At 41.0% G+C, this 24412-nt stretch overlaps 1 protein-coding gene across 1 annotated transcript; it reads left to right on the top strand.

The window, feature by feature from the left end:
• The first annotated feature begins 903 nt into the window (after positions 1-903).
• LOC131592275 (gamma-parvin-like) lies at positions 904-22552 on the top strand. The gene is made up of 13 exons (XM_058863681.1): positions 904-1039; positions 5788-5881; positions 6387-6451; positions 9284-9386; positions 10323-10463; positions 10809-10924; positions 11750-11805; positions 12691-12713; positions 14648-14709; positions 14811-14879; positions 15721-15822; positions 19645-19717; positions 21729-22552. The coding sequence occupies exons 2-13, from the start codon at positions 5803-5805 to the stop codon at positions 21806-21808; spliced, it is 969 nt and encodes a 322-aa protein (XP_058719664.1). The 5' UTR covers positions 904-1039; positions 5788-5802; the 3' UTR covers positions 21809-22552.
• Positions 22553-24412: the final 1860 nt, after the last annotated feature.

The following is a 24412-nucleotide window of genomic DNA, read 5'->3' as shown; positions in this document are numbered from 1 at the left end:
TCTTGTGATGTCTCCTTGGATTCTGGTTGCAAAACAAAATGTCTTTGTTAGAGGCTCTCTTCTTGAAAATAAGACTCGACTCAACAGAATTTCAGGAATGTTAAAAGGGTTTGCTTAGTACTCTAAAATCTAAGAGAAAGGGTAGGAAAACTATATAACCATGTATAACCATGTATTAACAGTGCAAAGCTACAAATACATGAAAAATATATAAAAAAAGTAAAAAACTTTAGGCATCATAGGCATGAAATCAAATGCAACTCATACAGGATTGGCTTCTGCTGTTCTGCAGAAGTCTGGATACTCCATGCACTGGTCACTATATCAGGTTTTGGAGGAAAAAAAGGTGTGTTAATAAATGCAATTCATACCTGGAAGAAATGTCCAGGGAAGGTGGTTTCTGTAGGAAGCTCTTCCTCTTTAATGAGTGATGTAAAAGGGGAGGAAGAGCAGCAGCATTGCCTGCTGGGGATAACTCTTGAGGGCCCTGGTGTGGCTAACTTCCTCTCTAAGGACAAATTAATTCATTTTCTAGGTTTCTCCTTCTGCCAGGTAGGTAGAGTGGTCCTGATCTGCTTTATAAAATACTTGAAGGAGCATGAGGAAAAGGTGTATTTGAACATGATCTTGTCTGCTCTTGGCTAGTTTTTTTGTCATATACAAACCAAAAGTGCTCTGGAATTGCCCTAGAGGCAGAGTAGCCCTGTCGTGCTGGGCAGTGCCATCCACGAACGATCATATCTTTTTAGTATTTTATGGTGTTTCAGGAGTTGCAGGGCTGCGTGTTTCCTGCTCCTGTATTCCTGTTTATTTCAGTCTCTGCAGCAGTGACCAGCACACAGACAATTAAGTTCCGGATGGGACCACAGTTTCGTTTTTAAGAGCAGAGCACTGCGGCACAACTTCCCCTTGTGTGCCTTGTGCTGCCCTGCGTGGGAGACCTCTGAGCCTGGGCTCAGCCCTCGGCCCCACAAACTGCATCCTGACTGCTGGGACAAGGTCTTAGAAGAGTTCTGGAGAGCTACTGAAGGAGAGAGTAGTAAGTTTGGAAAATGGGAGTCCTTTGGGTGCTTTTTTTCATAATTGGTGTTCTTAACTGGAAGATTTTCTGTGTCTGTGAGGATTGTTCTTACTAAGATAACATCTGGTGCTCATGAGCAAAGATGGCTTCTGAAAAGTCTGGCACTGCACAGGGAAGTGAAAATAAGTTTTAAACCGGGTGCACAATGTGCATTCTCTTATTAATCCTTACTTATTTTTTAATTCTGGTTACCCAAAGGTAGAAATATTACTATTAACTTCCCCATTTGGGTTTTTTTTCCCCGTCCTTTGTGTGACCTACTTAAGAAATGTGTTTGACCTAGGCAGAGTAGGGTTTTCATCTTTTCAAGCAGGAAATGAAACGGATGAAACAGTTTGGTAGCATAGGAAAGTGCCTTGTGAATATTCTACAGCTGATTTGTAAGCCAGAGACCCCCAGTAGTGCTTTGTGTGGTGCCTTGGGGACATCTGGGAGCCAGACCCTGTGAAGACTCATGGAGGAAAAGTCAGCTGTTCTGACCCAACTTGAGAGTTAGTTGTTTATCAGTAGTTGTGACATTGCGAGTTTGTGCAATAGCCTAGCTCCTGACCTAAGAACAATTAGCTTCTTGGCACCCCGGCAGTACACAAGAAATCAAACACCCCTTATCTTTAAAGCAAAGCCTGTACATCCATGGCATTCTCAGAGAATGAGCATTTCATTCAGAGAATGCAATTTCCTTTGAATAGCCCATAATTAAGCATCTATTTTATTTAAAGATGCCATAATGAAATGCCTGTACAGTCAGTATTTAAGCAGTTGTCTCTTACAATCTACTCCAAGTACTGATAAAAAACTTGTGCAGGAGGTATGGGGCCTGGAAAAAAAGGATGTCAACCACAGCTCTAAGCAGCAAATTTAACTGATGGGCTGCAGGGGCTGGTTGCAGCAAATATGGAAATTTGTGTGTGAGAACCAGCTCTTCTGACCTTTCCTGTTTAAACAGCTCACCCAAGGACTTGTCCCCAGCCCAACATAAAATGTTCCATTTTATGTTCCTGTAGTATGTTATTCTCTGAAAGGCCGTTGCCTGGGACCAAGCCTCACCAATATGCTGCACTGCCACATGAAAGACTGCCTGTGAATGCTAATTATGAGTAATAAACAATGAGTCTATTAAATGCTGAAGAACTGCAGTTGTCAGCTTCTGTGGGAGCCTCTGGGAAATGCCTGTGGGAAATCAATATTGATAAATGTGAGCTGAAATACAATAAATGATGGGCTCTTAATGGTGTGTTGCTATGTAGGAATAAGATCTTGGAGATTTAATAGATAATTCCCAATAAAGGGTCAACAGTGATGAAAAAGGAAACAGGACTTAGGAGGAGAGGGGCAGAGACCACTGTGAATGCTGCAGTGCGCCTTTCTAAATCTGGGCAGGTCTGGTTCCTAGCACTTCCAAAAGGCTGTGATCATGCTGGAGGAAGCTCAGAAAAAAGTACTGAGGCTGGTTTTCTAGGGAAGGATAAATGTGGGCTGTCTTTTCTTGGTTTTTGAAAGAGATGGACATGGAGGGTTTGGGGTAGTAGGGCAGGAGGGACACAGAGCATTAACACAGGGGTGTGAAAAATGTGGATCAGTTGATCTTTGCATGGTGCCTTCAGAGGAAGCTGGTGGGTCAGAGCAAGAAACAGGAGATGAAACTTCACATGATGTAGGGCCACACTCCACCTCTTCAATGCTGAGTGCTGAGACAGACACATGTTCAAGGGGTGAGTGGGGAGTTCATGGGAATAAATGTGTTGACAACTTCTAGTGACCAGGCCCCCAGCTTTGCTTTAGGAAGGCTGAACTGCAGACTGTTAAAAATGTTTTGGGGAAGTGTCTATGCATCCTTTCACTGCTTATAGTTCTGGCTTTTTTTCCCAGAAGGACTGGATACCAGGCAAATTAATATTACCCAGTGCCGCAGTTTTAACTCTGAGTTACACACAGGACTGAGGCCCTAGAGGGTATTATGATACATTAATGCAAATTCTGAATTTCAGGCCTTTCCTTACAGGTTTCCAAATTTTAGAGTGGCTTCTGATGTTCGGGTTCCTTGGCCAAAAAGAGCCTGAACGTGTGGCAGGCAGCACACACCACTTTGACAGTTGAAGGAATTAAGAGATACACAACTTGAATATTGCAAAGCTGGGTGAGAGTAAGTTGTAGTTTACACAGACCATTTCTGTTATGAGCTGGACTTCCCCAAGGCATCACAGCTGCCAGAAACTTAATTTAAAAGTAAGTTGTCCTCAGGTTGCTCTCTGTTAATTAACTTCTCTCAGTTCATTTCAACTGGGCAGTCTTAGTTCAGTTGTTCCTCAGGCACTACATCACTAAATTTCTCCCATCTGTTTTTATCAAGCACCTCAAGCATTCAGTTTTGCTGCCACGATAATGAAACAAATTCTCTTGTGACCCTTTCTCTTAGTGCCTTACTAGCAATTTTGTACCAATTTGTTTTACTACATTGATGTGCAAAAGCATCCAATTGCTATTTTCTACCAATATTGTCATCTTTGGCAAAATCTGTGTTAAAATACATGTTTGTAACATGCTTTGACTAGAGCCTGTAAGAAATATGTGAAAGCCTTCAGAGCAGCACTGTGTTATTTGGTGTATAAAACTAGAAGGCCAATTTGGAGATGTTTTGTGCCACAGCATTTTCAGCAGATGCCTTGCTCTGGGTCATGGGAGCATCTCTTCAGACACCTGCAGCAGCAACCAGGGCTATCTCTGGTAATAGAATGGAGGGAACTAATCCTAAAGCTAGGATTAGCCACTCATTTAAATCCTCTGGATTGCTCTTTAAAAGTGCTGTTCTCACTCATTTCACAGGAAGAGTTAGGAGAAAGGGCTCCCAATGTGGGCACCCTGGGTAGAGAGTGGGAAAACTCTCCTGTGGGACTCTCTAATATGGAACATCTTGTTTTCTTTTGTACTTTAAAAGAACCACAAACTAGTCAGCATCCCTTCTCCCATAGTGGCCCAGCAGTAAAAGTCTTCCTGGTCACATCTTCTCTGTGTGGACTTCTAGAGTATTTTGGACTGTTGAGAAGGATGAGTTCTGTTACTCATACTAGAACCATAGCCTGTTATAAGTGTCCAGAGCTCTCATCCTCTTGTAATTTCTTTCACCTCTTCAGACCACAGCACAGTTGCAGTTTGTGATTCTGGTTTCTGGCACTTGAATCAATGTGCATTTCATTTATGAAGCACCATCTTGCTTCTTGTGTGTCTGGAAGGCTGGGCCCAGATAGCGGTGGGGAATGAAGCCAAATCCAGATGGTGACCAGTCACAAGTGGAGTCCCCAGAGCTCAGCACTGGGGCCAGTCCTGTTTAATATCTTTATTTTTGATCAGGACAAGGGGATGGAGTATACCCTCAGTCATTTCTCAGATGACACCCAGCTAGGTACAAGTGTTGGTCTGCTGGGGGCAGGAAGGCTCTGCAGAGGGATCTGGACAGGCTGGATCCATGGGCCCAGGCCAGTGGTCTGAGGGTCAACAAGGCCAGGTCCTGGGTGCTGCCCTTGGCTCACACCAACCCCTGCAGCTCCAGGCTGGGGCAGAGGGGCTGGAAAGCTGGGAAAGGCCCTGGGGGTGCTGGGGACAGCGGCTGGACAGGAGCCCAGGGGGGCAAGAGGCCAAAGGCCCCTGGGCTGTGCCAGCCGTGGTGTGGCAGCAGGGCCAGGGCAGTGACTGTCCCTGTGCTGGGCACTGCTGGGGCCACACCTCAGATCCTGGGGCAGCTTGGGAACCTCAGGACAAGCTGGACATTGAGGGGCTGGAGCATGTCCAGAGAAAGGAATGGAGCTGGGGAAGGGTTTGGAGCACCAGGAGGGGCTGAGGGAGCTGGGGAGGCTCAGCCTGGAGAAAAGGAGGCTCAGGGGGAACCTTCTGGCTCTGCACAACTCCCTGACAGGAGGGGACAGCTGGGGCTCTGCTCTCAGGGAACAAGGGACAGGACAAGAGGAAACGGCCTCAAGTCATGCCAGGGGAGGTTCAGACTGGACATGAGGGAAAAGCTTTGCACTGAAAGGGCACTCAAGCACTAGAAGGAGCTACCCAGGAAAGTGTTGGAGTCACCATCCCTAGAGAGATTCGAAAACAATGCAGATGTGGCACTTTGGAACATGGTTTAGTGGTGGGTGAACAGTTGAGACCGAATGATCCCAGAGTTCTCTTCCAATATAAATGATTTCATGACTCTATACTAGACTTTGTAAAAGAGACTGTTCAGATGCCAATAGCTGTCCTTGTTTCCCCACAGCTGTACCAGCTGGTCTAATAAAGGAAGCTGCTTATTTTTACTAACTTGTCACAGTAATTTAACTACTGGGTTCTTGTTTTAATACTCCTTAAGTATTGGTAATTTTTATATTTTCTAGCACATATCCAACAATACCTAGGGACTGAAAGCTTCTTTTTCACTTCAGCTGAAATAGGATTTTACTTATCTAATACAGGGACAATAATTAGATGTAATTTAAGCAAGTTTTAGGTTAGGTCTTCAGGTCTTCTTTTCCTACACTTTGATGATTAACAGAAAAAAATGAAAATTGTTTTTAACTTTTTTTCTTTGCACACAAATAAATAGTGGTGAAATAATAACTGATAAAAAAACCTTTTGGTTTGTTTGTTTTCTTAACACTAATTTTGCTCTTTATGTGCCTTTACTCATGTTCACTTCCCCCAAATGTTTTTTACTACTTTGCCAGGAGTGATTAAAGACAATGGATCCAGACTTTTTAAATGTGTTTACACAGCCTTCTACACTTGATCGATTCCTAACTGAGGATGTTATCGCTAAAGGTATGTGCTTTATGAACTAGGACACAAAATAGGCCAAAGAACTACCTGAAGGGACAAACAGAAAATGTGCTGTACAAATGAATTTTGTATTTTTCAGCAGTGATCCCTTGACCATATCAGAAATGAATAAGTTCTGTGTGTGTAATTTGGCTGATGACTCTTTGGGGGCAGATCATGAAGAAGCAACACAAAGTCCAACTGATTCTTTAACTGAAATTTGAGTTTTACTCATGTGGATCTGACCAAGTGTGTTTTCCTCTTTCTAGAATTGTTCATCTAGATCTTACTGATTTAAAGTACACTGAAGCATAATTTCCAACAGCAGGCTTAGTAGTCTGCTATACCAGTTTTTTGCTCACATGGAATTAGTAAAAATGAAAAATAAATGTTTCTACATAGGGAAATTAGCCATATTGGGAATATCAAACTGATAGCAGATTTAGCTGCAAACTTGTTTTAGTAATATCTGATAATTGTGATGGATCTTGTTTGCTTCCTTTTGTAGGCGACAAGAGGAAACTCATAAAACCGACCTCAAGCAACAACCGCAAACTGGAAGAATTGAAACTGGTACCACTTCTTTTACTGTGTAGTTTAACCCTCACCTCAAGCTGAGTTAAAGCAAACAACCTAGTTCTAACCTCTTTCATCCTCTTTCATTAAACTGCCCAGTGCCCCACTCTCTACAGATGGGAATGAGCTCTGCTTTTGGCATTTGGGCTCCATACAAGTGAAGCGGAGCTTTTGTTTCTGCTCAGCATCAGGGTGGCTGGGCCATACAGGATCAAGCTTCTAATGAAGTGAGCTGTGCTGGGTTTGGAGTGCAGATACAAACCTGAGTGGCTTCTGATGTGACACCTCTCCAAACCTGGCCTGGCTTGTACTGATGTGGCTCACCTGTGGGTGAGACACATCAGAAGCACCCATTTACTCTTTCATTGTGATGATAAAGTAACTGCTGTGAGAATCCAGCCAGAACACTGGGCTTGGACCACAAGCAGACCCATGCCAGCATTTGCTGTGACTAAAGAGAGATATGGTGCAAGGTTGCTGCACTGATCCGATGGTAACTTATAGGATTGCTCTACTGATTTGCAGCAGCTTTCACCAGCAGCTGGCTTAGCTGGAAAGGTTAGCAGAGAGCAGAGGGAGAATGGGATGAAAAGTATGCAAGTCACCAGGAATTTGGAATGAAAGCTTTCAGGCCATTGTATGGTACATTGCCTGTTTGAGGTAACTGTGAAGGATGAATCTTATTCACAGGCAAGTACTTTGTTTCCATCTAATTTTGAAAGTCTTCCCAGTGAGTTCAATCACTGTTTCAATTTCTCTAATGGCATTACAGTCCATGTAATGAAACTTCCTGGAAGAAAAGTGGCATGTGTCTTATGAGACCAGCACTCCTTGCATTATGGAGGTGCTGAAATCGTTATAAATATTATAAAAAGCAGCTTAAGATATGTGCTGTTGTTTGTATTTTCTAGCATTTATAAACATGTAGGTAGGTGTGGTTTTTTATTAGGTTTTCATGCACATTTGATCAAAAAGATTTGATTTTGTGTCAGGCTTTCATGATGTTGTTATACAAAAGGGAAACTCTGAAAGGTGGTGCTGCAGAATGCAATTCTGTTGTCTACAGAAAGACCGTATTTGTTATTTTGAGGTTGCCAAAAATGAAGTTTTCCTCAGTTATGAAGATTTCTGTGAGCTTCAGTGCTTAATTCATTTCCTGTCAGAGATTCCTGAGATGATGTTCATCACTGTCTAGTGTCTTTTCTTTGGGTGATGAGGAGATGGAAATTATGTCCTGAGGGAGACAAAGTTCTCTGGGTGCCCATCGGTGCCCTTGACTGCCTTCTTAATCTAAAGATTTGATGGCTTCTCTAGAGAAACATTTGGGATGGAGACAGGGACAGGGAGGAATCTTCAAGGGAAGAACAAGGGAAGTGAAGAAACTCACTGGGGAGAGAGACTGTTTCACTGCATTTTCAGTTTGAGGTGACTTTGGAGAACTGAGAAATACAAAATGGCTCCCTGTAGTTGCTATAAATATCCGGTTGCATGTAAAATAGAAGATGGTTAAATTTGGAAGACAACAGCAAACTTCTCAAAGTATTCCTTTTCTCCTTTCCCTGTTTACTCATTTTTAGACATGAGGCTCTGCTCTGCAGCCGAGCCCCCATAGCTGGGCAGAACGGAGAATGGTGTGAGCTGCAGGCTGTACATGTGGCTGTCAAGTTGGGAGAGAAAAGGAGGGATGCTGTAGGTCTGTGCTCAGCAGTACTTGCTGCTTTTCTGACTTCCCTCTGGCTGTACTCTTGTGTTTGGGGTACTGCTCTACCCCTTGCACATCCAAAGTGTCCTCAAGAATTAGCTGAAGAGCAGAGCTTTCTGCTCTTGTTACTTCTCAGCAGAGGACATGTTTGACAGCTTCTCAGTTCAGGCTTTTTTAATTCTTGTGCAGTTCCAAGCATCTCAGAGACTTTTCTTTTCAAACCCTTCTTACATTTTTTGTTAATGTTGGCGAGCTTACAGGAATCTGCTATGAATTTTCTCCTCTTTTTAGAGCAAGTGAGAAGGATATTATCCACTCCAGACACTCACTCGTAACAATTAGAGCAATAAAAGCAATACCCTTCCCTCTCACAAGAGGGATGTTCAGGTTGGCAGCCAGCTGGGGCTACTACATTTCTGTTCTACTTCACCAGGTAATCTTCCATTTCTCTCAACACATGTGAATAAAGCACATGCTTGGAGAAGTGCTGAGGAACTGCTTTGTTCTCCTGACTAGGAGCACATGTGGTTCTTCTCCTTTTGTAGCCACACCTTGGCCTCCTGAGCAGCTTCCCCTTGGAAAGGCAGGAAGGATATTGGAAGGCCAGTGGGAGGACTGCCATGTAAAAAAGTTCCAAGGAGGTGTTTGGGGACTGAGTGGTACAATACTGCAGAAAGAAAAAGAAAACAAAACCAGGAGATGAGAGGGAGGAATGCTAATAGCATGGATGAGTACAAGAAACTACCCTCAGAATAAGCCTAGCTTCTTTTCTTACAAACTTCTGCCTGGCAGTTGAATTTGTGTGAATTATGCGATGTTTGATAAAGGTGGGGGATGGGAAGTGTTCTGTGCAGCCTTTTCCCTGGTGGAAGTGGGAAGAGTCTCTCTTCCTAGCTCTATAACAGAATTCCTCGGAATATAGGTAGTGAGATGTCTATCTCTCTTGAAAATTAGGAAGAATTTACCCTATAAAAAACAACCAAAAAGCACAAAGGAAGTGGAGATTGAAAGCAAACCAAGATCTGAGATAAGGGCCTGAAGAGAGAGGTGAAACAGAATGCAGCACTGAGTGCTGTATTGTCTAAACAACGGGAATGTAATTGCTTTGTTTCTACCCCTCCCCACAGTTCTTGACTGAGTGGATCAACAGAACTCTGAAAGAGGAGCACATAGTAGTTAAAAGTCTGGAGGAAGACCTGTATGATGGGCTGGTGCTTCATCATCTTCTGGGTGAGCTGCTCCTTTGAGTTTAGTTGTTGCAGACATCTTATGGAGGAACTTTCCAATCAGAGAATAAACCTCAGGAATCGCAGTAGCAGAGACCTGCCGTCACTTCTCACTGCACTGGGGGCCAGCTGTGATAATCACAATTCTGAACAAATTCTCACTATTGTTTTACATGGTTATTTTATTTCTAAGGAATTCTTATTAGCTGCTAGTTGACATAATAAAAAGGTTGACAATGAAGTGTGAAATTTAGTGCTTCTGAAATGAAGGAGGGCTTCATAAACTAGAACACAAAGGTGGCTTGTGGTGCTACCAGAAATACTGGAGGGAATCAGCACTGTAATATGTTTCCCTGTCTTTAAAAAAAAAAATAAAAAAAAAAAAAATTTAAAAGCTCTTGGTCCAAAGAACTGTTCTGAACTGGTACTGAAACTGGTAAGAATCTAAGAGGCTTTTGGCTCTATCTGGTGCTTGTATAAAGATGTGACCTCCTGGAGCAGCCTGTAATCTATTTCTCCATCTCTCCTGTCCCTACTACATTTGTCTTTCCCTTGTCAGTCTCTTTGGGGATGTCTTTTAAATCTATCTTCTTTCCACCAAGGCTGAGAGCAGCAGCATGAGCAGGACTGGCTGATTTTCATGGTTTACTTGCCTGAGCAATGACCTCATATTTCTTCTATATATGAGTTGATATTGACTTCATACATTGTCGACAGGAAAGATGCACTCCTTGAATTTCTGTTGAAGGAATGTAAAGAGCTAGGGCTGGGGGATGATGCTACAAGGAGTGCCTCTCCCTTTTGCAGAGTTCTGAAATGATATTGAACATTTAAAACAAGACTTCGTGTACTTCACTGTCATTTTATGTTTCTAATTATTTTCTTTTTCCCTACAATGGTGTTAAAATACATCCTTCTTCCTATGGACCTTCTGTAAAAGAAAACTTAGGTTCTCTCAAGCTGGATGTTGACAAGATTGCATTAACAGAAAAAAAACAGCGACAGAAACTCTCCGTGATTCTGGAAGCTGTGGCCAAGTGTTTGCAAGTGGAAGAAAGTCAGCTGAAATGGAGTGTGGAATGTAGGTGCAGAAGTGAAATTAGCAAAAATTATCCATCACAGGCTGAGCTGTAAGGCTGCTGTGGAGGCAGTGTGCTGCCAGAACAGTAATTAAACAACCTGTTTTCAATTACTAGTTGAATCAAAAGTGAGACAGACATTTCTGACCCCGCCTGGCTCTGTCTTCTCTAAGTGTGTGGCTTGTGGCTCACTTAAGAGCCCTCAGCATCCCTGTATGTCTCACTTCTAAGCTGTGCTATTGCTAGATTTTCATATTATATAAACCCCAATCTGGTGTCCCCCCCTGTGTTATGGCCCTCACATGTTTTCCACACTGACCATTGTTTTCTTCCCTTACATTCAATAGCTATCTTGGCAAAGGACTTACTGAGCACACTGCATCTTCTGGTTGCAATAGCAAAGCACTTCGAGCCTACCCTGGCTCTGCCTCCAAATATTCAAGTGGAGACAATCACCATTGAGGTATTTTTATTTTACTATTTGTTACAGTAGATCCTAGAGTCCTTCCACAAGGCTAACCTGCTTAGATTTAGGAGAAATGTCTTTGCAGCCGTGAAAGATATACTTGTATTTTCTGTGAACCACGCCTTTCAATTTCTGAGTTTGGTGGATTAGATTGAGTTTTCAGTTCAGATGGTCTGTCTTTAAAAGGGGAAAAGCACTATGCTGTTTTTCTTCCTCAGCCAAACAAGGGAAGGGTCCAAACTGAAAGCAGCTGTTGAGCTCTGTAAACAAGAAAATGAAGAAATTCTGCTGTTACTGTTTCTAAATGCTTTAAAATAGAAGCTTGTATTCATAAATCATGAAGTTTTTTTAAATGCTGAAGATTTCTTTCTTTAGGTGATGGGAGTTTTTACTCCCCTTCCATTGGGGTCACATTTTGGTACTGTTCTCTGCAAGCAGAGATCTACACACTTTCTTCCTCTATTTTGTTTCTTAAAGTCAATTCTGAGACTGTAGGGAAATATTGAATATCCCAGAATTTGGGATATAATTGTAAAAATTACCACCACCGGTGTATGTAAGCACAGTGTTTTTCACTACCTGAAAGGGAAGAACAGCAAACACCAAGGGCTTCCTCTGATGGGGAAGTAAGAGATTTCCTGCTGGAGACTGAAGAGAGTAGAAGGAAGCAGAAATCTCGTAAAATACTTGTACTAATTGTCCTGGAGTCATTGAATAAATGCCTTCTGATACTCATTTAAGGCAGCGAACAGGTTATGAAAGCTTGTTTAGGGAATATTTTTTGTGTAACAAACCCAACATTGTTTATTGTCCTTTCAACAGACCACATCCAGAGGATTAAAGACATCAAATGGTGTGGAAAATATCACAGAAAACAAGTAAGAGGGGATATATCTGTTTTTTACATTGTCAATTAGAAAAGAAACATTGTGGGTGTGCACCCCCTTACAAAAAGTAGCTGGGATCATGATGATGAAAAAGGTGTAAGCCTAGGCATGCATATGCATGTGAGTTGTTTATCTGTTTTCTTTGCTTTTTTTATTCTCCTCTTTACATTTGGCATTATGGTGCAATACCTTTATTTATTCAGTATATAAAATTCTCTAAACCAATATGCATGATTATTCCTGAGGCTTAGCATTTGTCATTGCCATGAAATTTCACAGCAAATATAGTAACAAAATTCTGGGACTGTAAATTTACCTATGCTGGACTAAACTGGAAATTTTCTAAATCCACAAAGGTTTAAATCTACTTTTAATTTGTTGCTGTTGTGTCTTTAAATAAAAAGGAAGGAGACAGTTCTTTTCTTATTTTACTGTGAATGAAATGTTTTAGCTTGCTGAGTGTGTGAAGTACTGTCATTATTAAAGGAGTTAAGCAGGATACCACTTATATACCAAAAAAATATGGACATCATTCTAAGAAATAGAAACAGGTTTTCCTATTATCATTTTTTATATGCCAAGAATGTCTTCAAGCTCTAATATCATGAGCAGCTTATTGGAAGAGGATATTGAGGATTGTGCTTGTAAAATAAATGTTCATTGGTGTGTGGGCCAGGTAAAATCTCATATGCTTCCAAGATCCCACACAGATATGCAGTACTGAAAAAGGTCTGTTGGAAGGTCACTCTGACATAAAGTTAATGCCACTTTGAACTCTATCTCCTGCTTTACAGGATAGCAGATAAGCAAAGCTTATGAATAAGATCAGCTCTGCTGAATCATTTTTCTAACTCTTGCTTATTATTGTACTTCCAGAGAGAATATAGAAGCACAGTCAAGTAAGTGCTGGCATTGCCAAGTTCAGTATTTCATTATGTGCTTTTATACATCATGTCCTGATCCATTTTTACCCCATGATAAAATCAGTATGCTCCCACTAAAGTTAATGGAGATTGATGGATTTTTTTTTCCTGGTGTTTTTCTCCAAATGTCTTCTGTTAATGCCTGCTCCTACCAACATAATACAGCTTGGAAACTGGGTGGTCACTTTGCCTGTGGACTGCAGGCAAGAGATGGGAGGGGAGACAGGACATGAAGGTGGGTTGATGACCCAAAAAAAAAAAAAACCTGGCTGGGGGCACAATGCAGCTTGGATTTGAGCATGGACCATGTTGAAACTATTTATAAAGGTTTCAGAACTGTGGTTCTCGTTGCTACCGGTTTTCACACTTTCCTTCCCACAGTTTGCAAATGGGATTTTAAAATCCACTGGAACTCAGTTGTGGATGGCAGCTCAGTTTAACCAACGTCCCCAGAGCTTTTGCCCTTAGGAATTTTGAGGGCTGGGAAACAGTTGAGGTGAAAAATGTCCCTGTTTGCGAAGCCTGCAGAAGGTCTGGGCACTGCTCAGGCTTCAATGTGAGCTGCTCTTCCCTGCTGCAAATGAGCACATTGCATCCCCAGAGAAGCAAGGCAACCATTTGAATTCTCTGCTGTGCCCTTTTTTTGGCATTTTCATCCTTTGCAGAGGTGCAAACTATATAATTTGATATGTATTTATGATTTATTCCACTGGGTGTTCTCTAGTGTGGGCTGAAATTGTGAAAAAACTCCAACACTCACCCTCCACCCCAAACAAAAAAAATATAAAAGAAAAAAAAAAAAAAAAAAGGAAAAAAAAAAAGAAAAAACCCGAACCCATAATTAGGTGTTTCTTGTAGTTGGCTGATTCTTCTGGGAAGAGAAATCTGCAATTCATTCTTCAAGATGTTCTCTCTCTATTTTTGACACAGCTTTCCTAGCAAAGAGAAATCCTAAAGCGTGGCTCCAGTAGAGGGCTCTCTCTGATTTGTTTGATTTACCTATTCCCTGACACTGCTCCTGAAGCAATCTCCAAACAGGCAGAACAGAGAAACCTGAGGAATCCCTTTCACAAAGGAAGATTCTCTTTTGGGAGGAAATTCCCTTAAGCAAAGCTGCCTTTCCTTTCCTATGCTGTAGAATCTAGTTCTCCATGTAATTGTGCTGCCAGAGTGCCTCTCGTTGCTCAGGGTGTTTCAAATATTTTGCTCATGCTTGAACCAGAGCTGTGTTGTGGCTGGGTAAGGAGATGGATCCTGCTTTTGCTGAACCTGGGCAGAAAGGGGAGGTGAGGATGGGATTTGGATCTCGTTTCTTTAGAAGTCTTTAGACTCCTGCTAGTTTTCTGGCACAGCTCTGCTGGCACCAAGCTCACTGCCGCTTTAAACTGGGTGGCAGAGCTGGCTGTTTTTGAGGTCTCCGAGTTTTCAGAAGAGAGGCAGAGTATCCATATCTTGTGGTTTTTTGAAGGAGGGAGACTGGTTTTTTTTTCTGCAAATTTGGTGTAATTGGTATTTCTGTTTGAGGACAGCAGTAAAACATACAGCTCTTCTGCTCCCTGCATTTTACCCCAGAGATTCAGGGTTAAAAAAAGTAAGTGAAAAGAGATAAACTGTAGTGATGTGAAATTTAGTTAGTGCTCAGACTGGTGGCAGCACAAACTGAGAACCTCTGCAGGTGAAAATTACAGAGGTGAATGAAGTAAATTGTTTTCTCTGATGTGGTCAGGCTGAAGGGAAGGCTGTCATCCGGTCCTCTGATAAATGTAAAAGCAGCATCTTTCTCTGCCTCCCTGCTACTCCTTTCCTTCTTGGATTGTAAGCTGCAAATACCTTTCTCCTTCTGGAGCCACATGAAAGCTCTGATCTCTCAGTTATTCAAAATAAAACCAATTAATGTTGTTTTGATACAGAAGAAGATGCCTTTGATGAATTATTTAACTGCGCTCCAGATAAACTGGGTGCTGTAAAAAAGGTAATTTACTTTTTTTAGTAGACATCAAAATCTGTTAGGCCAGACTTAAATACTGAAAAAATTAGTGTTTTTTTTCCTTTCCCCCTTTCTTTTTTCTTTAGGCACTCTTGCAATTTGTTGACCAGCATGTTGGAAAATTAGGGTTAAATGTGAAAGACATCGAATCTCAGGTAGTGTGCTCCAATCTGCATGTTATCCATGATTTGTCAGCCATTTGTGTGTTTCCTGTCACCATTAGGAACTCTCCTTTCTTATTACAGTAATTTGAAATTTGGCAACACAATGATTTCCAGGTTTAGGTTAAGACATTAAGCTTTGGTCTCTGAAGTTTCTGAAGCTAATAATTAAAGCAAAAGTACAGCCTTTGTATTGAATGCTGTCCTTATAATACTACAGGGAGTAATTTTCAGTCTGCCCAACTCCTAAGGGTGCTTTCTTTGTAAGGATGAAAATAAAGGTGTCCTGAACATTAAAATGAAAGCCAGGTTGATTGCTATATGCAGTGATTGTTGATTCTGCATTTACTTCATGGTATGAAAGCCTTATTTTCGCCACATTTCAAAGTCTCATCCTCTGAATGGAGAGCTTCTTTAGAGTATGAAGTTGCAAGAAAAGTTGGGCTGAGCACCCTGGGCTCTGGTGAACGGGGTGCTCTTCTGGATTTTTCCAGTGTGCAACTGTAAGAAAAGAAGGTTTTCAAGTATTTTTTCACACATAACTATGCACAATTTTCTATTATTTATAGTTATGTATTTGTGCTCATCTGAAGTATTTTCATATTTAGAATAGTTTTTTTTTAATAGCTGTCCTTTTACAAGGTTTTATTTTCACAAGTCTTAATTTGGGAGCCTTATCTAACTAAATATGAAGTTCACTGTGGAAGAGGTTGAGGGAACTGAGTCATTACACTGTCTGCTTGCCCAAGTAACATTTACATTCCTTTATTGCTAGAATGGCATTTACTGAAATAGTTTACTAAAGCCAAATAATTTTCAGGTAAATCTTATTTAGTTTTCAGATGGAGTTATCTTACTTCTTTTAATTGGACAACTAGAGGGTTACTTTCTGAATTTAAGGAATTTCTTCCTGACTCCGGCCAGCACCATGGAGATGGTATGTTGTTATGAAATTATTTAGAGCTTGAGCCATCAAATTGCTTCTTGTTCTGCCTCTTGCTTCCACTGCTGCAGTTGTGTGTGAAGTCCCATGCCCACAGTGTTTGCAGGAGAGGGTTTGGGGGCAGTGCCAACACAGGTGCTTGGGGCTGTCAAAATATCTCAGAACAGGTTGGTGTCCTCTTCAAAATTAGCATCTCATGGGAGGCAAACACCTGTTACTTGTGTTTGTTTGGCATGACCATGATTCTGCAGCCTTATGGTGAAATCCAGGGCTCTGTTTGGTGTGGAATGGGTGTGTTTTCTTCTACCAGTCTGTCCTGCAAACAGAATTTGAAAAGGATGACACCTCTTGCATAGCAGAACTTGGATCCCTGTGAGCTTCTTTATGCTGCCCTAAAAATATACTTTAATTCAAGACAGGGCTGGCACATTTTGAAGGCCCCTTCTGTTTTTGGGAAGCTCTTGAGAGTTTGTATCCTTTCCTCCCCCAAGGCTGGGGGCAGTAACATACTCAGCCAGACCTGCTTGGCACCTTTTTCCACCTCTACCAGGCAGATTTCATCTGTGCTTTAAAAGTAAAAGCTGTTACCAGCCAGAAGGAAGTGTGTGCTGGGCTGCCTCCTCCACAGGTCTGGAATGTTGATATATTTTGAGATATTTGAGGTATTTTCAGATTGTCTCTGGTGTGGGTAGGCTTTTTTTTTTTTTTTTTTTTTTTCATTTGGATCACTGAGTAGCTCTGAAAATCTTGAAACTGTAGATATTTTTCCTGGTTTGTGCTCAAGTCTCTGGAAGTGAAATGCGTCAGATCTTTTTTGCTTGAGAGCTGCCAGAGAAGAAACTCTCTTCTCTGGCATGGTTTGCATTACGGCTTTCCTGCACAGATGAAGCTTTCATCTTATTCCCAACCTTAGCAGAGTTAATGCCCCTGGGCAATATGTTGCCTTCAGCAAGGCAGACACCCTGGTTCAGGAGCAGCACGGTGACCTCACTCTGGTCACTCGGTTCATCTGCACACAACACCAATGTGATGGATGGCAGAAATGGCGTTTATTGCTGGAGAATTTGACGCTTTATAACCTAGGTTCACAGTGTTACTCCCATCTGCTTTCATCACAGCTAGGTGCTATTGGCTAATTACGGGGCAATTACCATACACTATGGAGGAGGGGGGGGTGATTCTATCTTTCTGTTACATCCCGATATCTTCCAAACACCGGGCCCTAGCTTCCCACAGCAATATTTATTTGTAATGAAAATTCTCAGAGGTCCTATATTAACAAATAAATATTCCCATGGAGCTTTTCAAAGTTTAAAAGCACAGTTGTCTGACACCTAGGTTCAAATGTTGTCAAAATTTCATTGCTGCCAGTTGGTAACTGTTTAAAGCATTAGGAAAAAAATGTGGGTTTTTTTAATCTAAGAACAGGGAAAACGTGTTTTGAAGGGTTGAATCAGACATAATATATGCATTTCCCCAGAGTTGTTTTTATTCCCTTTCTCTTCCACTGAGTTTACAAAATTATTTGGTCTGTTCCCATTGGATTGCACAGAAATTTTTAAAATTTGCATTAGCTTTATTTCGAGGAAGTCACTGGATAATTTCTTATTTAAAAATTCATCAATAACCATTTTCTTTTTGGTTCAGCCCTACTGTAGCCTCACAGATGTTTTTCTGGAAATGAGATAGCCCTAAAATTCTGGTACAAATCAAAGCTAAGACTTCCTAGCTCTTACCCTGCCCATCACTGGCATCAGAGATGAATAGAATGGGGTTGGGTACTGCTTCAGTACAAATATCTTTATCAAAGTTCTTGCCATAAAATGTACTACTTTTAGAAAACATAGTAATTTCATTTTAACAAAGTTACTCCCAAGGATTGGACTTGCTGTTGAACAGTTTTCCAAAGTGGTATTTCCCATTTGTTTCTCCTCTGATGCTCATTACAAAATGAAAAGCAGGATGACACTACAACTAAAAATATCGATCGACCATAGCTCAGCTGTCATTTGTACACAAAACATGTCTTTCAATTTCCCTGTGCTTTCTAACTTCCTGTCATTTTAGACATTAATTGGTGCAGTAAAGTATAAAGATGTAGCCTTTGCTGGGATTTAAAAGATCTCATTTGTTGTTGGAATGGTGACAACCATATGCACTGTTGGGATAAGTGTGGTGCATCCACCTTACAGTTCCTTCTAACCAAAACCATTCCCTGACTGAAATTCAGGAGGTGATCGATTTTGAGGTGCAAGAAGACAACACTGCACATGGGCAGGTTTGTTGCAGGGTTTTTTGGGGTGTTTATAGCAAAAAAAAAAGGTGTTTACAAGTAACCGTAAAGAAGTGCAGCTCTGGGAGCTCATGAATGTAGAAAGGTGTGTTTTTTCTGTCACAAAGAATACAAAATAGTTGAGGCTGAAACTAGGAGGGATATCTGTACAATCAGGAGAGGAAAATGATGATGATGGAGGGCTTGTGTGCTTATCAAAACTGTACTGAACTCAGTACTTTTGCCAAAACAGGCCCAGAGCTGAAATGCCCCAGATGTCCTGGCTGCTTTCCAGTTGTAAATTCTAGAAAACAGTCCAGGTCTTTTGAGTCAGAAAGCACAGCTGGACAAAGCACCTTATTTTTAAGGCTTCCCTTTCTTGGGTAATTATTGGTATTTCTGTCTGAAGATGCTTCTTGAAATGTGCATGTTGTCATTCCTTGAAAATCTCCAATGCATTACAGAGAGGGAAATGTGTCCTTTTTGCCTGTGCTGGTTTATTAAGGAAACATTTGATTTATTCATTCCCATCAGCAAATTGTGTAGAACTGCATGGTCTTAAGTTCTCCTCTCTGCTAACTATCAGAGGAAGAAAAGAAACCTGAATCCAAACAGGCAGTCTCAGCTACTTGTAAATCAGAGAAGCAGGTGAAACATAAATCTCTTGCTTCACTTCAGAGCCCAGGGGTTTTTCTTGGCTTATGCAGGGGGGACTCCTGTGCTTGTTGTCACAACATAACAGAGAACAGCAGCCTCCCAAAGGATAAACTGCCCAGTAGCTCATGGAAGGCAAGAAGAGGCAATCTGGAGTTCATTCAGGTCTTGTTACTCCTTTAGAGAAAAGGAATTTCCAAATTACCAGCCAAGTAAATAACCTTAAGCTGTTAGAAGGGGATATTCCTTTTAAAAAACTTGTTACCACTACTGATTATGTGTGCAATGCTGCTTTTATGTGGGGGAGAGAAAAAGCAGTGAGGAAAAATTAGAAAAAACCCCTCAGCCTTTATTCATAGATGTGTGTTTAATTTCTGATGAGTGTTATTGAGCATATCATCACTACTATTAATGTGAATAGACATTTTAGAAGTACAGCAGAAACTTCTAGCTAACAAGCATACCTGACCTTTGCAATCCTGAATGAAATATCGAGAACTTTTTCCTTTTTGTTTGTTCCAAGTGTGGTGAGCATACATGCATTGTTTAAAAATACCCAGAAATAGACTCCATGCATCCATTAGATCCAGTTAGGAATCTAGCCTGTTTTTCCCATTAACACAAGCCTTTCACATACAAGGTCTATTTTTAAATAAATGGATTCTTCTGCCCACCTCATGGGATATGTTTTGCTGGAGATGGATTTTACATCTAATTTTATATTATAATTGGTAAAAATTCTGAAGAGCACTTCATCAAAACTAAGGAGAGGAATATGAGTGTATATTTATGAATCAGTATCTTCAGCAACTAGAGAAATACTTTTTAAAGCCTTCTGTTGGTTAGAAAATATTGTCAGCTATATTAATATTTCTCTCTCTCTCCAACAGCTCCACAACATTAACCTGGCATTGGAGTTGCTAGCAGAGGGAGGTCTTCTGAATTTTCATGTGAACTCCGAAGGTGAGTCATGACATGCAAACTTACCTGGAATAGAATTACTAACATCCCAGCTTAGCAAAAGTATGGGTAATTGCAGAAAGCAGGTTCTGGAAATGACACTGACACATTTCATTATATGGCTGCCCTACAGCTCCTCATGTAGAATGAATGGTAGAGGTAATAAGATTTTTTTTTTTTTTTAAATCATTATTTCTATGTTAAAAAAGTTGGATTGTTATAAGTTTAGTAACTTTACACTAAACTTAAACTGTTTAGTAATTCAGTATTTGTTAAAGATTTAAATGAGTGACAGCTCCTAGGGAAATTACAGCAGTTGAGCTGGAGGCAAAGCTATTTTCCTGTCTCAGAAAAACTTTCAGTGCATTAAAAGCAAGCTTGTTTCTGTGGGAAGACACCTTGAAGAATTTCTCTGGAAAATCCAAAACACTGATCACTCTATTCAAACTCAGAATATGGTGGGTCAGTCCCCTGAATATGTAAGTCACAGTTTCTTAGTTGCTGTTATTCTTGGTTCAGACCTGGGAGCTGAATCTTGATTTTCATCCAAGTGAATGTTTCCATCACTGAATCAATGTATATGCATGCTCCTCTTTCTTTCTCCACCACAAAAACAAACAAACAAATAAGCTCCATTTGGGTGAGTCCAGTTTTCCAATTAAAAGACTCCAAAGAAAAATTTGGTGCCATATCCTGGTGGGATGAGGGATGTGGTTAATTAATGGGTGGTGCTGTGGCTGCAAAGTCTGACCTGTAGCAGGGCACATAATCCCAGCATTCCTCTACCAGTTTGCTGCTGAATAGGGAAGTCAAATCTTTATTAAAAATAAAAAGCATTATTCCAGTTCTAGCTCCCTGTTAGTTAGTCATGAATGGGTGCATGTGTTTGGTACGTAACAGATGGCATCATGGAGAGGGAAAGAGAGAATTTAGGGCTTCCTTTTTTTTTCCTTTTGTTCTCTTTTCCTGCTACTGCTTGGATGATGTCAGCAGTTTGCATGCTGGGCATTCATGAATTGTGAGCTTTTTGCTGTGCTGCACAGAGCTAGGAGCCTGGAGCTAAAGTGCTTTTATTTATGTTAAAATTCACAGAGTAATCAGTATGGGCTCAGGTCTCCATGCTGAGATCCACCTTTTGTGTGAAAAGAGAAATCTGTGCTTTCCTTCCTCCCCTCTGGCTATTCTGCACTGCTTCGAACACAGAGTTGATCAGTATAAGAAATATTGGTGTCAACATTTGCAAGTCTTTTAGCTTCACTGGGGAAATCCTCAGCTAGTGAGTGAATTGAATATGGTTTAGGGGTCCTAGTTTGTTACAGCTACACTATTTAGACTCTTCAAGGATCTCATTTTATTAGTGTTTCTTTGTAAGTCTTTCTCCCAGTGATTTACAGCACCATAAGAAAGGTAAGTCCTCTGAATCCTATTACCCTATTCTTCTGCAACTTTTAAATACAAAAGCAGTTTATATAGCCAAGAAAAAATAAACTGAAAACTAAAGAAAAAACCCAAAACAACAACAAAAAGCTCAACAAACAAAAGACCCCAAACAAAGAAAAAAAACAACCCAAAAAACCACCAAAAACCAATGCATCAAATGGCAGCAAAACATGATGGAAATATTACAACAAAAAATAAAGAAATAAAGTGTCAGGTAATTCCAACATGATTCCTGATACAGAATAATCATAGAAAACTTCAAGATATAAAGCCCTATTAAATTGTGTACTCTGTTCTTTGCTAGTGAATTTCTTACTCTGCATTATTTGCCCTCATTTGCCTTCCAGCAACAGAGTGCAGCAGAAGTCCCTTTTCTTCAAGTTAATTTAATAAATTATTAGCTTCTACCTCTGTAGTTTCTATTTTGCTTCCTGTCACAATTAGGTTGTCCAAGTTCACATTATAATTGGGGAAAGGTGGGAGATTGTCTTTGGGAGGTGCTGTCTCATCCTGTTCCAGGGATTGCTAATACTTCCCATCTGTTTTTTTTTGTCTCTGTTTTGTGTATCTACAGATATAGTGAACGGAGATATGAAGGCGATAATGCGAGTTCTGTATTGCTTGTATTCCAAATACAGAACCAAAGAAGCATGAAGAACAAGGCCAAGAGCTTGAGCTGCCTTTTTTTGGATTTTTTTTTTCCCCTAGCAGGCCATGATGTGATTTTTTTATTCCCAGCTCTGTTTGCCACTGTTTCTGGGCATGCACTGGTGTTTGACACCTGCTGTGTTAACATTGTATAGCAACTGTGCTGTTCATTCAAGGTTTCACAAACACAGCCTGAGCAACTGTAAATGTGTGTCCGCAGCTGTTGTGCTATGTAATTCTAGGGCTGTAGCTCTTGTTCCAGATCCTGCCTTCTGTTTTCTTTGAGCCCCCTCAATGCTGCAAAGAAATTAAATGTATGTTTATTCTGGGCTCTGCATTCTTTTCTCCTGAAGGTGACTTTGAAAGTTGTTGCATCCTCCCCATTTTCCTGCTTTGGGAAATCATTTGGGAAACTAGTGAGGAGAAAGACCCACCAGGGTGGGAAGGCTGAGACACACCTGAAGTTCAAAGCCTGCTTCAGAGAGGTGGCCAGTGCTGTCAGTCAAGAGGCTATGAATTGGATGCCAAATGAATAGGTAGCAAAAATGAAATCTGAATTTACCAAGTGTTTGATAAATGATTCAGTGCTCATTTGCTCAAATATGGAAAAGGCACTCAGAACAATACACTGGTGTGAGACTGTGCAGGAACAGGGGGTTCTCCTGCACAGCTGTAGAAAGATGCTCTTATTTTCCTTGCTAAGCCAGTGCCAAACTGTGTCCAGCTCCAATTGCAGCCCTGACACAAACTCTAATTAGCAGGGATGCCAATCCCTGTCAAGCATGTTGTGAGAGGGAGTCACATGTCTGCACTTTGTCTGCAGTAAGAGGTGGGCAGCTGCTGGCTGGGCTCTGCAGCTGCTGGAGGTAGAGCCACTACAGGTAAGAGCAGTGAAATTCCGTTTCCCACCACCTCTGACAGCTGAGTCATCTCAAACTCCTCAGGCACTCCTAGGTGAATTTGTTCAGCCTCCATCCTCAGCCTCCCAGCAGTTTCCTCTGTATGCATCAAGGTAGCCGTGATTTATTAACGGTCACCCTTGGTCATTCTTGGGGGATTTAAATCAGAACTCCTTTCAAAACCTTCATCTACTCTCTTGACCTTAAACTTACATCATGTTGCATAAAACTAGAGATATAACTAGGGAAAAAAAAAAAAAAAGCTTCAGGATTTTTTTTGCTTCCATCTAAACTGATTAAATTTCCTGCCATCAGTAACTCGTACATTTGATCTCTAGTCTGATCCTCCATCTGTGTGTTAACAGGAAACCAGAGCTCACCGAGTGCAAGTGCTGACATTTACAGAGGAGAATTTGTTGTGTCTACCTCTGGATCATGCAGCCCAGGGCTATCTAAGATCCTTAGATAGCAATTCTGATAAGTCTTTTGAAAATGGTAATACTGCACAGCTGCTGGGGGACAGTGTTAGCGTTCAGGAACACATAATCACGGAATGATTATATGAAGGTGCTTTATTGAAGAGCTCTGGGTGTCAGTGGTACACATACCGAAATCTGACCCAACTTGGTTTTGAGCTGAACATGTTTTTATACTCTATTGTTATATAACTTTCATATTAATTATTAAACTTATATTGTTCTATTGTATGCATTGTTTTTACCCAAGCATGGATTTCTTGTGATCCCCCCAAACCCCTAACATAGTTTCTCATGATTCTTTAAACAATAATTATATCTAATCACATCTAACACTTTATATAATTTATCATATGCTGACTACACAGGTGCAGTTTCACATGATTTTAGCAAGCACAAGGCCTAACATTTCCCAGGGCCTACTTTTAACACTTTTCCCAGGGCTTGCCAAGCCTAACTTTCTTTCTAACTCCCCGAATTTTCTGATTTTAAAATCTTTTACTATCAACAGAACTGTGCAAACTGCCTCGAGACAAATCCCTTCTGCACCAAGAATTAGCTTCTAACATTTTCACAGAGAAAAATACAATGTGTGGTGCCAATGACCTACCAAGATCACTTGATTCCCAAGCAAATGTTAGTTGTGTGTGCTGATCTGGACAATTTAAGTAAACACTTGTTTTTTTCATTTGCAAGTTGCCACAGGCACCTCGCATAATTCCTTAATGGGCTTCCAAGAATTAGCTGGGAGACATAAGAAGTTCATTCGTACTTTGCAGAATTTTAGGCTGCTGTAACACTGCACATAGAACATGCATTCATTGTAGAATGAGCTGCAATTGAACAGATCATAGCCAGGATGTAGCTTGTGGAGAGCAGGGGTGATGAGGCAGGAGGGGCTGGTCAGTGATTTGGTAGCAGTGTGGCCTTTTCCTCCTGGGAAGCCATCCTGAACCTCTTGCCCTGTGCTGGTGATCAGAATTCAGTTCCAGTGTGTGACTCCAGGCATATGGCCTGGACTAGCAAAAAGCCACCAGCGCTGGGAGGAGATTAGCTGGTGCTGCCCTGGTTAGGTGGTTATTATTGCTCAAGGAAACTGCTGGATTTTTCTGTGTGCTCTCAGTTTTGTGTTCCACTCCTCTGGCATAAATAAATCCAGTGTCTGTACTTTCAACAGGGGAAGTCTAGATCTTGATATTTAATAAAAGAAAGGGTCATATTTCCTTTCCAACACC

The sequence above is a fragment of the Poecile atricapillus genome, chromosome W (genome assembly GCF_030490865.1).
Source record: "Poecile atricapillus isolate bPoeAtr1 chromosome W, bPoeAtr1.hap1, whole genome shotgun sequence".
NCBI classification, from domain to species: Eukaryota; Metazoa; Chordata; class Aves; order Passeriformes; family Paridae; genus Poecile; species Poecile atricapillus.
This window is presented reverse-complemented; position numbering and strand designations above follow the sequence as displayed.

Coding starts and splice junctions, on each gene's coding strand:
- LOC131592275 (XM_058863681.1), top strand. CDS start 5,803: ATGGATCCAGACTTTTTAAATGTGTTTACACAGCCTTCTACACTTGAT. Junction 12,714..14,647: donor GAATATAGAAGCACAGTCAA/GTAAGTGCTGGC, acceptor GTTTTGATACAG/AAGAAGATGCCTTTGATGAA. Junction 14,710..14,810: donor AACTGGGTGCTGTAAAAAAG/GTAATTTACTTT, acceptor TTTTTTCTTTAG/GCACTCTTGCAATTTGTTGA.